Raw genomic sequence first — 12,879 nt, forward strand, 5'->3', positions numbered from 1 at the left:
AGTTAGCCTGAGGCCTAGTGCCAGGAAACGGCTAGGGACAGTAAAGATAGATGTGTTAGGGTTTTTATTTGTTTGATTGCCTGCCTTTACTGGTTTTGTCATCCTATTGTGGCTTGAGTTATCATTATTATTAGACCTTTTAAATAAACTGTTACTCTGCCTGGGTCCTCACGCCTCATTTGGTCACCTAGAAAGTACACCCCGTTGGGAGAAGAAGCAGCCAGGGGCAGGGAGGGTGCTCTGGGCCTTCTTGAGTTAGGCTCACACCAGAATGGTGGCAGCTACTGAAGATCCCCATTCCTCTCTCTTACCCGATAGCAGGTAACAACAATCATAATAAAATCATATATATCTAAAATTCATACATAATCAATAAAATTTATAAAACCATTCAATACAGTTAACAAGAAGGTACTCATGTCAGAATCCCCGAGCGAGAGGAGAGGGAGGCCAGTAACAATGACAACCTGTGGTTGCCCTCAATTGTAGGCCTTGGTGGAAAAGCTGTGTTTTACAGGCCCTGCAGAACTTCTGAAGGTCCCATAGGGCCCTGATGTTACTTGGAAGAACATTCCATCAGGCTGGGGCCAGGGCCTTGTTGGTTGTTGCCCTATTGTTGATGGTTGCGAAGGGGCCCCTATAACAGTTCAAGCTTCAGGGCCCCAAAAATGTAGGTACGCCACTGAACAAAACTCACCAAAAAATAAAATATTATGAGAATGAATAGATAAGGACAACTTCGAACAATGTATGTGGTAGTAATTCCATTATTTCATTTTCATTATTCTAGTGGAAGTGATTTGAAGAATGTGACCCCTCTAAAAATACATTTTAATTACTATTTTACCACGATGAATGATTAAAAGGTGGCCAACAGCCAAGAAATAAAGCATCAAGAATCCATAAAAACCAGGAAAAAATTGTTGAAGACTCAAATCAAAATCAAATCTTTAATAATACAGTCAATGACCAGCAAAAACTAATGCATTTTATACTCCAATAAGCAAATGAAATAAAATTAGTTGTTTTACAGGAGCACTGGGATGGCTGGAACAAAAACAAGACCTGAATGGAAATATGATTGTGATAATCTGTAATGGAAAGTTTCTCCCTCTAACCATCCCCATTATTTATATACCTTTATAAGGAACCATGTTTGCAAGATTTATCTTCACATTGTCATGCTAGTCATATAGAATTCATATACAAGACCATTATTGCAGTCCTAGTAATATCAGTAAAAGGATTAGGGTTGCCAGGTTTGGGTTGGGAAATACCTGGTGGTTTTTGGGGTGGAGCCTGAGAGGGCGGGGTTTGGGGAGGGGAGGGACTTCAATGCCATAGAGTCCAATTGCTAAAGTGGTCCAGGTGAAATTGCTAAATTTTCTCCAGGTGAACTGATCTCTATCAACTGGAGACCAGGTGTAATAGCAGGAGATCTCCAGCTAGTACCTGGAGGTTGTGAAATCAAAAAATTGAGCACTTATGGCATAAAAAAAGCTGTTAAGCCTATTTCAGAATAGTGCAACCTTTATCTAGGTCCTTGACACTTGTAAAATACAGTGTGTAGCCAGCTAGCAAGGGAGCACCTTGCCGCTGTACAATTGTTAACAAGTATCACAATTTACAATTTTTTCACAATAAAGTAGCTTTTCAATGTTTGTGGTACATAACACAAAACAATAGAAATGTCCATAGAGGCCACCGACAATGGGGTTCCGGTATTTTATCCCATTTCGCGTCTGCTTCTTGGGTTGTGGTGATCCTATGATGATTGTTCCGACTGGAACTTTTGTTCCATTCGTACAGGGTATGACTTCCTGCTTCTAATGGATGACTGGATCAGTTACTCTGGAGAAAATGGCTACTTTGGAAGGTGGACTCTATGACATCATGCCCGAGTGGTCCGTCCCCATCCCAAACCCTGCTCTCTCCAGGCTCCACCCCCAAATCTGCAGGAATGTCCCAACCTGGAGTTTGCAACACTAAACAGTATAGAATATTCCGTTTCCCAGGGTGAGAGGCAAACCTGGCAAAGAAACAGCCAAACTTGGGAAATGCTCTGGTGGCCCTGAATCGCGAAAGCAAAGGGCCAGAACCCTAGATCCAACAAGACTTGTTTGTAGTAATATCATTAAAGAAATGGTTCTGCATGAGGGAAGGTATGCTTGAGAGATAGGGAGGAAAGATAACAAACCTCAGTGTCACAACCACTCCAGTTACTCACAAGCAGTCCAACGCATCAGCAATAATTAACTGCCTATCCTACATAACAATTCTTGGGCAGCAAACATTCCTTGCTTACAAGGCCCCATAACCTAAAACAGCATCTTGTCAAAAATAATAGATGGCCTCACAGACACACAAACTCAGAGACCATGCCCTGAAACTAATCATGATGCTAACTGTCCCCATATATCTGAAGAAGTGAGCTGTGACTCATGAAAGCTCATATGCTGCCAGAAATTGTGTTAGTCTTTAAGATGCTACTGGACTCTTTCTCATTCTACAACTGCAGACAGACTAAAACAGCTACCCATCATGATCTGTCCCCATATAAATTCAGAAAAAACTGTTACAGGATTGAATAACCTCAGCTATACCATCCTGGGCTCATCCACTTGGTAATTCTTCAATGTGATATATACCAGCATGTGTTAAGAATGACCTTCTACTCTCTGCGTTGGACAAAAAGACCATCCTTATACAATAAATGGACACAAATCTGATATTAAAATAATAATATTCAAAACAAGTGGGAGAACATTTCAATCTACTGGGAGTCTCCGTTTCTGGTCTTAAAGTCACTATCCTTCAACAAACTTAAACAACAGCAACTTCAAAGCAGACTCCAGCATCATTTATTCAAAGACTGCATACTCCACCCTCCACACTGCCCACTGAACTGGGATTTAGGATTTTTATCTCACTATAATTGTGGCTGCCTTGACCGGGATGCTCCAGACTAGCCCTATCTCATCAGATTTCAGCCCTGGTTAGTATTTGGATGGGAAACCACCAAAGAAGTCCATCCATTAACTTTCAAAAACTCACAAACTTCACATGAAAAATGAAGCAGAAATATTGTTTTCAGGAAATATGCAGGCTTTCTTAAAATGGAATATTCCTATTATCTTGCTTTCTCAGACAAAATTTCTAAGTGTACTAACAAAAAGCTCTGGTATCTTGGTCTGTTTGATAAATTGGGTTGCCAACCTCCAAGTACTGGCTGAAGATCTCCTGCTATTACAACTGATCTCCAGCTGATAGAGATCAGTTCACCTGGAGAAAATGGCCGCTTTGGCAATTGAACTCTATGGCATTCAAGTCCCTCCCCAAACCCTGCCTTCCTCAGGTTCCGTCCCCAAACCCTCCCACCAATGGCAAAGAGGGACCTGGCAACCCTATTGATAAATACATCCCCTGCTTCTCCCCTTAGCCATCCCCAAGGGAACCTATGCTAGCTGATGCAAAGCTGCTAGCAGGGGAGAGAAGAGGACAGAGGAAGCAGATGGATAAGCCCCAGGTTCTGATACTAAAATAAACACTGGATCCCTACCTTGAAACATGGGTCAGTCTCACCAACCTTCCTCCAGTGGTATCTCCCATGTTAGCATTCCCTTTCCTTCAGCTATGCCCTGCTATGCCAAATAAAGAAGGCAGGCTGCAACACATAGTTTCTTCTTGCATGAACCCAAGGGAAGTCTGAATGTAGAATGTCCCCCCCACCACCCAGTTGCTTAACTCATCAGCTGCTATGGTCAGGTCTGCACAAGAATGCCTTTTTTCATTCTTTGGAACAGCCCCATTCTAAATTATGCTCTAAAGCCCTGGACAGGAATCACACCAGACAACATTAACACATATTACACAAAAGACAGAGATGGCTCTCCCTGATTCAAGAGAAGTAAACTTCTACTCACATCAGCTCCTGGTTCTCCTGGCAATCCAGCAGCTCCTGGTTTGCCTGGTTCACCATCTGGGCCCTACAGGAATGAATTGGTTAAAGACAAATTAAAGTAAGATCTGTAGATAGAGATTATATAATATTTTCATCCCACTTATATTTAGTTTCAACCAATACGTGCAAATAACTTACCGGAAGGCCTGGGGGCCCATTAGGACCTCTATCCCCCTAGTGGAATAGAAGAGGGGAACAGGGGAATAAGATGCATGTTAAGACATGGTGTAATATGAACAGAAGAACATGTAAAATACTAATTAAGACATTATCAAGAGAAATCCTGATTGCCTCTTTCTGTATAATGAAAAACCCAGATAATGTTTTTGTTAACAGCCCTTTATTACTCATTTTAAATATACGAATTAATCATAATGTAATAATCACATTTAGTGTCTATTGCAGATAATAAATACTAATCTCACATAATCCTTATTACAAATGAAGACAATCCCCTTAAGTTCTTAATGCAGATTTTATTTTTTTTAAAAAAGTTTCACTAGTCCCTTGTGGTACATGACTTGGAAAGCACATCTAGGATTCTTGGCACAGAATATTGGTAAATAATTTCTACTGCTGATGAACAGGAGAGTTGCCACATGTTAAATAAACTAAGAGGGACAGCAATGTCATTGTATGATGGTGCAGAGGAATTCCTCAAATGTGAGTTGTGTCGTCCTATACAATCCAGGTCGTGCAGAAAAAACACTTACGTCTATACCATCAATGCCAGGAACTCCCGGTGGTCCTGGATGGCCTTGGGGACCTTGTGGACCTGGGGGGCCTCTCTGGCAAGGAATAAAAGAAACGTTACATAATGGAAGAGGAAACTTTAGAAATCATGCTACAAATAGGGGAGAAAGAAGTAATAGGGAACTACCAGCAAAGGGGTACTTTGGCTGAAGCCACATATGACCATCTTCCCTGTCCTGATGCACCACGTTGTTGCAATTATGCCACTTAATTCCCACCCCAACACCTCTTTCTAATCCATCATTACTTATACTTGATCTTAGCCAAAAGGCTGAGAAGCAATACAACCATCCAAGATGGCACCCAGGCCAATAGAGCACTGGTCCTTCTTCAATAACTATTTTAATTGCATGATAGATCATTCAAGGCAGAGGCAATCAGATACCACTTTTTAAAAAATGTAATTACAATTTGCGAATTTAGATATTAAAAGGAGCCATTTTGCTCCTTGCTATGGCAAACACTGTGTATGTGTGTGGGGAGGGGGGAAGACCCCAGATTGCAAGAGTCCTTAGGAAAGGGCAAACAAAACATGTTGTCATGGGCAGCGCATTTCCGGACAACAGTTGGGATGGTCCATACTGTTGCTTGGACCAGATATTCACTTTCTCCTTTCCTGTGCAAAACCAATAATAATGCAGTGAGAGAAAGTAAAGTGATCCCTGCAAATAAGCACTATGATTTGCCTAACAATTCGGAGGAACCACTATAGTTAAATATCCAGGTAGGTGTTCTGAGAATTTTCTGCTTAAAAATATACCCTGCCATACACTTCTATAAAATGGTTTTCTATGTAAAATTTTATTCTAAAAATTAATTCCACTTTATTAAGTAAGTAAAAACAAAACCTCAACACCATCCCAAATAGACCCGAAATCTTTCAGAAATGCTGAGGGTTGTTTTTTTTCATGGAACTGTTCAACTGATTTGTTCTTCAGAATAGCTTAGGAAAGGGCCCTCAAGTTTTACAACGTGTCACTGTTTTCTTTTTATGACTAAATTCCATCTGCCAGGCAAAGTTAACTTCACAATAGGTGCTTTGTGAAGTAAGCCTCTACCAGGCCCCTTTCTCTACCCTCACACTGAAGGTAGCTTTCAGGGGTACCTACTTTCCTGTCTAGTACAGACTGAGAATTCCAGCTCTAGCCATATTTCTTGCGTCTCCTTCCCTCTAAACCAGTATTTTATAACATACATTTTTCTTCAGGCAGTTTGCAGAACAGTAATTTTTGCCTGTCGTATAAACAGTTGCACGCAGCAGTAAACCAGCTAAGTTTTTGGGGTCCAGCAGTACACATTCCTTCTTCCTTTTCTTTTTTTTTGTGTGTGAAGCCATTCATAGTTACTATTTTTCTGGCATATGATGGTTCTAGCCTGTGAAAAGTTATGCCACAATAAATTTATTAATCTTTAGGGTACCACAGAAGTCTTTGATAATGCTACAATATAGTACCATATCTATCTTTTTAAGAATTGATTTCTGGCGTTCTTTGGAAACTGTATACTTGAATCAGACCATCCAGTTGGCATTTTAAGAATGGGTTGAAAGACTTTATTCATTGAAGGATACGGTGATGCCAAATACTGCATCAGATCACAGGCATTTCTAGCCAGAAAGAGGCCATTTTATAATCATGCAAACTGAGATCCTTTACCCTGTGAATCAAAGACTAAACTTCAGACCCTTTATATGCAAATTCATGCTCTGTCACTGAGGTATAATCCCTCCTTACGTTATAGTTCCAAAAGATAACTATCTTATTACTGATGTCTATTATTAATAAAAATGTGCCAAATTCAAGGGGTGCTTTATAACACTGTGTTCATTTTTTTATGTTTCCCTCCTTTTGAAAGCCTGATCAGGTATCACCATTTTGCTCAACAATAAATAGTATCATGTATTACACACAATTGTGTGTTGGACAATTGAAAATATTTTTAGGAATTTCTTGTTCTGTATTCACAGTCATTAAATGGATTGGAGTTCCTACTTTATGCATATATATCCCTACTTTAAACTCTTCCTTCTACCATTTTGTCATGGCCCTGATTGCGATTCCAAGGATGAATATTTAACAAGTGCAGATAATACATATTAAGTCACTTCAAGTATGCATTCGTAAAGACATCTTGTATTGGACAGATTGTACTGAACTCAAAAATTTAGATATTAAAAGGAGCCATTTTGCTCATTGCTATGGCAAACACTGTGTATGTGTGTGGGGAGGGGGAGAGACCCCAGATTGCAAGAGTCCTTAGAAAAGGGCAAACAAAACATGTTGTCATGGGCAGCGCATTTCCGTACAACAGTTGGGATGGACCAGACTGATTGCGATTCCATGGATGAATATTTAACAAGTGGAGGAGCAGATAATACATATTAAGTCACTTCAAGTATGCATTCGTAAAGACATCTTGTATTGGACAGATTGTACTGAACTCAAAAATCCTATTCAAAGCAGCAGGGGCCTCGTTTAAGATTTGAGGGAGAAGGGGCAGCATTGTATAGGCCAGAGATGTAAACTCTTCTCAGACAATGTTTTAGGTTTGGAGAAGGCTATGGGGGAGTATCCTAGGGCCAGGCCCCGCCCCTGCCCTACAAGCATTCAGTCAATTCTTGGAAGAGAGCCCCCCTGTGTACAACTGTATGCATGTATGGTTCTGCCCAAAGATTGTCTGAAATGAGCTTCCAGATCAGAGAACAATGGAAGTACTCACTGTTCCTTTCTGTCCTACCTAGACAATAGTTCTGCACAGCAGCCTCCACTAAATTAAAAGTAATAATAAATTGCCTAGCCGTATCAAATCAAACATCCATCTAGTCAAGTATCGTGCCTCCAAGAATGGCCAGCCAGATGCTGCTGGAAGCGAACAGGAGGACACCACGCTTTCTGTATATTTTCTGACATAACAACATCATTAGATATCCATCACTACACTAACCTTGATTGGCAACCGAAAAAGGAAGGGGGAAAGCACATAAATTAGAGCACAGCCAAGAGTATACAAAAACACTTTAGTCTCTGAACTAAGCAAGCATCCTGCCTTGAAAACTTACCTCGATGGTTGTCTGGCTTATCTGAAAGAACAAGAAAAAGTCAGGCAAAACTTACTTGAGACAGGCAAAGGCAAATGACTTGCAGGAAAACCCCTAGGAGGCAGGAAAAACCCTTGCCTGGAACTGAGCTAGCCATGGGCACTTCTCCGATTGTTGCAGGTAGGTTTTAGGACCTAATAATCTCCTGCAGAAGGACTCCTCCAAAACCCTCGAAAGGCACAGCCTGCAATACACACAGTTCTTTCTGCTACTGAATGCCTGTGGAGGAGGGTAACGGAGATTGGAGGAAACCTGATGGCTGGAAAGGAGGGATTGAATGACACCAGCTCTTTAACCCTTTGCCCTGCAGCTAGCCCCATGCACATCTGTGGCAATATTCTATAGCCTGTGAACGGAACTATTAAGCAAGAGAAAACCCCAAGCCCCGCTGACATTCTTTTCACTATACACATTAGTACATTTGAAAGGGGGCGAAGGGGTTAAGGGATTTTAAATATCAACCCCCAAAATTATAAGAATTGATGTTTAGTTTTCTTCTTACCGAGATGCTGCCTATAAGTTCACCACAAGTTTCTCTTTGGGGTCGTTGAGGGTCACAATGAATCAGCATCCACTGGATTTCGAACTACGGACAGGGAGGGGGGAAAATAAATTATATTGATAGAGGTTCATCTTTTGGCAATGATTTAGCAGCAGAGGCATTCTACCCAGCTACCCCTGGTATTTTTTTTTGAAAGAATTATTATTTACCTAATTGTTTAATGCTGCCCTTTCCTTTAGGCACAACATAGATAATTGATCCTGACAAAACAGGTAATAATTTATCCCATTTTATGAATAGGAAACTGTGGCTGACAGAAAGCAATGAACCAAAAGGCCGCTTGAGGAGTCTCTGGCTGAGGTGGGAATTAGGGTTGCCAACCTCCAGGTACTAGCTGGAGATCTCCTGCTATTACGATTGATCTCCAGCCAATAGAGATCAGTTCACCTGGAGAAAATGGCTGCTTTGGCAATTGAAGCCCCTCCCCTCCCAAACCCCGCCCTCCTCAGGCTCCGCCTCCAAAAACCTCCCGCCGGTGGTGAAGAGGGACCTGGCAACCCTAGTGGGAATAGCACCCAGGTCTCTGAGGTAAAAAGAAATGGACCACATCAGCTAACAGTAATTTATGCACAACAGTTGGAATAGCTTCCTGGATGTATTAGAATGCAGAGAAGAATGTGAATTAACAAAAAAGGACAAAAGTGTTCTGGTAGGAGTATATCTTTACCTGAGAAAAAATTACTACGTGAGCTGTGTTCACACAACTGATTCGGAGGTATGCAACTCAAAACTTGTTTCATCTTTATTTCTTTTGCCACAATGGAGATAAACAACTGAAGATAAACAGTTACTTATAAAGAAAAATGCATAACTTTAACAAACGTTGCCTGTTTAGGAAAGCACAGTGCTGCCGGTATGAGTCAGCTCTGCAGGGACAACATAAACCTAATTTTCACATGCAGCAGGGGAGGGAGGCTCACATTATTAATGCTCTCCCCATCTGAAAACTTCCTGCAAGCAAACCAAAAAAAAAAAAAAGCACATCGGGGAAAGGTTACATCTGTTATACCCTAGCATTACACATGCTGTGCTAATTTTCTCTTACAGGGAATTATTAATGTAGGGGAATTTTAGAAAATCTGATCTCCCCCATCTGCAGTCTGCATTGGTACAGTTAATTCTACCACCCCGGTGTGCTGTATAAGCAGACCAGGCCTATATACCAACTTCTGAATATTCCTTGCCAAATGTTAGATGCTGTTTTCCTTTCAAAAGCTTAAAGTTGCACCTATAACTCTGTCCTACACTTTATCAACTTACTGTCATTGTTCAATTTTAAGATACATTGTTTATACCATGAAAAAGAGGGGGGGTTTCTTCCAGGAGACTAAATGGAGAGTGGGTGCAGAGGATTTAGTTGGTAAGGATTAAGAGTGGAATGCCAAAGTGAAATTCTATAGACCTGACTTCTATGTACACTAGAGCCATTTTGAAGGAGACAGTTATAACTCTGTGAGATTTTACACCTTCTTAAAACATTTTTGAAAGGGCCTTATGAAAGAAAAGGAAACAAAACACACTTTCAATCTGGCTATGAAAGCTGTGTTTGGATAAACTGAAAAGTCTTTACGTGCACTTCACCAAACATTTCAGCATAAATATCTGTATCAAAGGGCTTTGCAATGAGTCCCTTAGGGTTGCCAGCTCTGGGTTTGGAAATTCCTGGAGATTTTGGAGATGGAAGAAGAAGAAGAGTTGGGTTTTATATGCGAACTTTCTCTCCCTTTTAAGGAGAATCAAACTGGCTTACAATCTCCTTCCCTTCCTCTCCCCACAACAGACACCTTGTGAGGTAGGTGTAGGGTTGCCAGGTCTCACCAGTGGGAGATTTTTGGGGCGGAGCCTGAGGAGGGCAGGGTTTGGGGAGGAGAGGGACTTCAATGCCATAGAGTTCAATTGCCAAAGTGGCCATTTTTCTCCAGGTGATCTGATCACTATCGGCTGGAGATCAGTTGTAATAGCAGGAGATCTCCTGCTACTACCGGGCAGTTGGCAACCCTAACCTTATGTGAAATACCACAGATACGAATAGTACACTGGAAAATGGTATCAAAAAGCATTACAGTTGATATTGGCCTTTAAGTATTTTGAATGCCAGAACTTTTGTCATTCGCTTTTGAAGTAAGGGTTCCAAATATTTGATTGGACATTGTTGTGAATTCAGTTACTGCTGTTCGTTTGGTAGATGCATGATACTGGAAAACGTCTTCCATTCCTAGTAAGTGAGATTGGTTAAACTGGTGAAAAGATTTTTCTGTATGGTAAGATTAACATTTCTCAAAAGTTTTAAGAAATATATGGAAACAAATTATTCATTGCATAGAAAGGCCTAATGAAAACAGAATTTGTTATAAATTGTATATATTTGTACAAGTATACGTATACTTTTTGATAATTAATTATGTATGTATGTAATAATGTGGCATTTGGTATTTATGTACGTTTACATAAAATTCAGAGAGAAGACAGATATATGCCTGCTTTTTCCACAATATGCAAAGTAACCCAAATAATCTTACGATCTGTATGTTTTTTCTACAATTGGTTGAATTTCCTCTGCACACTTTGGCTTGTGTTCTTAATTAGATATATTGCCATCTAGTGGGAGATTCAGCTGAATTCAGCGGGGTCTATAGATACTACAGTCAATGAGTGGAGGATCTTGTAATGTTCATTAGTTAGTTTCATGTTTTACATTAGTTCCAGGATACTAGACTCTGGACTATTGCCAGCCCAGGTTTTATTCATGGTTGCATAAGCTGGCTGGAGAACTGCTGTGAAGGACTGGATTAGGCCTTGTGTTCTTTTGTTTGTTTCTCCTGAATAAGTTACTCTTTGATTAAAAGAGACTTTCTCCATATTCCTGAACCACTGCAGAATCTTACTCATGCTGAGCACTGAATGGATTTAGCCAAACTAGCTGCAGCCTACCTCTGAGAAATACCCCTTTTCACAAGCAAGCACTGACTCAGTTATTCTGTCTTAACAGAAAAGACATTTCCCTGAGTTGTCTTATTTTAAACAAGGCACAGACCACCACGGCTAGACCTCTGTTTGTCACAATGTGGCAATTTGAACCATTTTGCAGCAGTCTGTAGGTCACAATATTATACCATCCCATTACAGAAATCCAAAGGCACAAAAGCCTATTAATGCAGTATGTTGTGACCTAATAGATCCATCCAGAGCAAACATGCTTCTGTGTGGTGACCACCACAGCACTGAAAAACAAGATGACCTCTATACTTTCACCATCTCCTCAGTGCACAAAGCACACAGTGGACATAGTGTTCAACTGCAATGCAAAATATTCCTGCATAGTCAAGAAATAGAGATCCTCATAGATATTCTACAATGGACAAGTATGAAGATCCATGCACAACTGGACAAAACAGAGGGGGAAAAGACCCAACCTAAAAACAAAGTTGGGTACCCCAAAGGTTGAGTGAAACCAGACCCAAATAAAACAATGAAATACATTTATTATAAAGCGCTTATGCATATATTAAAAGCAAGCCCATATGGCAACAGATACAGGGGTGATTTTCCTAAACATATGGTGAATTTCTGAAATAAGATGAAAAAAGTTTAAAGGTGGCATTGGAACAAATGAAAAACCTTTATTCAATACTGCAAGCTCATTTTGTGTAACTATCACTTTGGAAAGATTCACCACCTGTCAGTTCTCTGGTTTATTCTCCTGTGAAGGGGCCTGTGCTCTTGGGGTTTCTATCTTCTGCCTGATCTCAATTCCCTGCCCTGGCCTAAATAAATAAATAAATAAAATTACCTTGTTTCAGTATGGAGTGGTTGGAATTATCTTGCAACTGTGAACATGAACCACCCTCAGATATACTGGACCTCTCCAATTCAGAACTGGAATCCATAGTCAAATCAAAGGATACTGATTTTCTGACTGTAGGACCTTGCCTATGTGATTGCCAATTATAAACCTTATTTTCTTCATAGTCTCACGGGTCCCTTTGAAACTTTAAAAATTTGGTTTCTTTAAGTTCTGTAAACTGTCATTTAATCTAAATCACTCATTTCCCCAGAGAAATCCTTATCATTCAAGGTAGTTTTAATGCTTTCCTTAAGTTGTAAAATCCAGTTTGGAGCTCTCTGCCATAGCTGTTTCTATTAAAAGCACCATGAGGTCCATAGATTATTTATTCAATATTGCAAACCATCTATGCTTGAACTTATTGTTTGGGAACATTCCTGGAACTTTTTTTTTTACATGTAACCTTCTGGATATAATTTTATTCTTACAATAATCTCTCAATGCCCTAGTGTGAGTGTCAAGTCTCAGCTCTCTTACATTCGACCTTTTAAAACTCTCCCACAAATGCATATCCTCCTCAAAAGGCACACTTGAGCAGAAAAATTGAGGCTGATCACGTAAAGAGGCTATGTGATCATCAAAATAACTAAATACATTGAATTTTTTTTGTGCCATAATGGCAATCGAACTGAAATCCCCTTAAAAACAACTGGACAGAACAA

The 12,879-nt window shown here is 40.2% G+C and overlaps 1 protein-coding gene across 1 annotated transcript in view; it reads right to left on the minus strand.

Annotated features, from left to right (window-relative positions):
• The window catches only part of LOC130483688 (collagen alpha-1(IX) chain-like), an 82,439-nt gene that overhangs the window by 55,472 nt on the left and 14,088 nt on the right, over positions 1 to 12,879 (minus strand). The window contains exons 6-10 of the mRNA XM_056856528.1: positions 8,314 to 8,397; positions 7,773 to 7,793; positions 4,675 to 4,749; positions 4,100 to 4,135; positions 3,924 to 3,986 (exon numbers count right to left, since the gene is read on the minus strand). Of these exons, the coding sequence (XP_056712506.1) occupies positions 3,924 to 3,986; positions 4,100 to 4,135; positions 4,675 to 4,749; positions 7,773 to 7,793; positions 8,314 to 8,397 (279 nt within the window). The remainder of the gene's footprint in view (positions 1 to 3,923; positions 3,987 to 4,099; positions 4,136 to 4,674; positions 4,750 to 7,772; positions 7,794 to 8,313; positions 8,398 to 12,879) is intronic.

The sequence above is a fragment of the Euleptes europaea genome, chromosome 10 (assembly GCF_029931775.1).
Source record: "Euleptes europaea isolate rEulEur1 chromosome 10, rEulEur1.hap1, whole genome shotgun sequence".
Lineage (NCBI taxonomy): Eukaryota > Metazoa > Chordata > Lepidosauria > Squamata > Sphaerodactylidae > Euleptes > Euleptes europaea.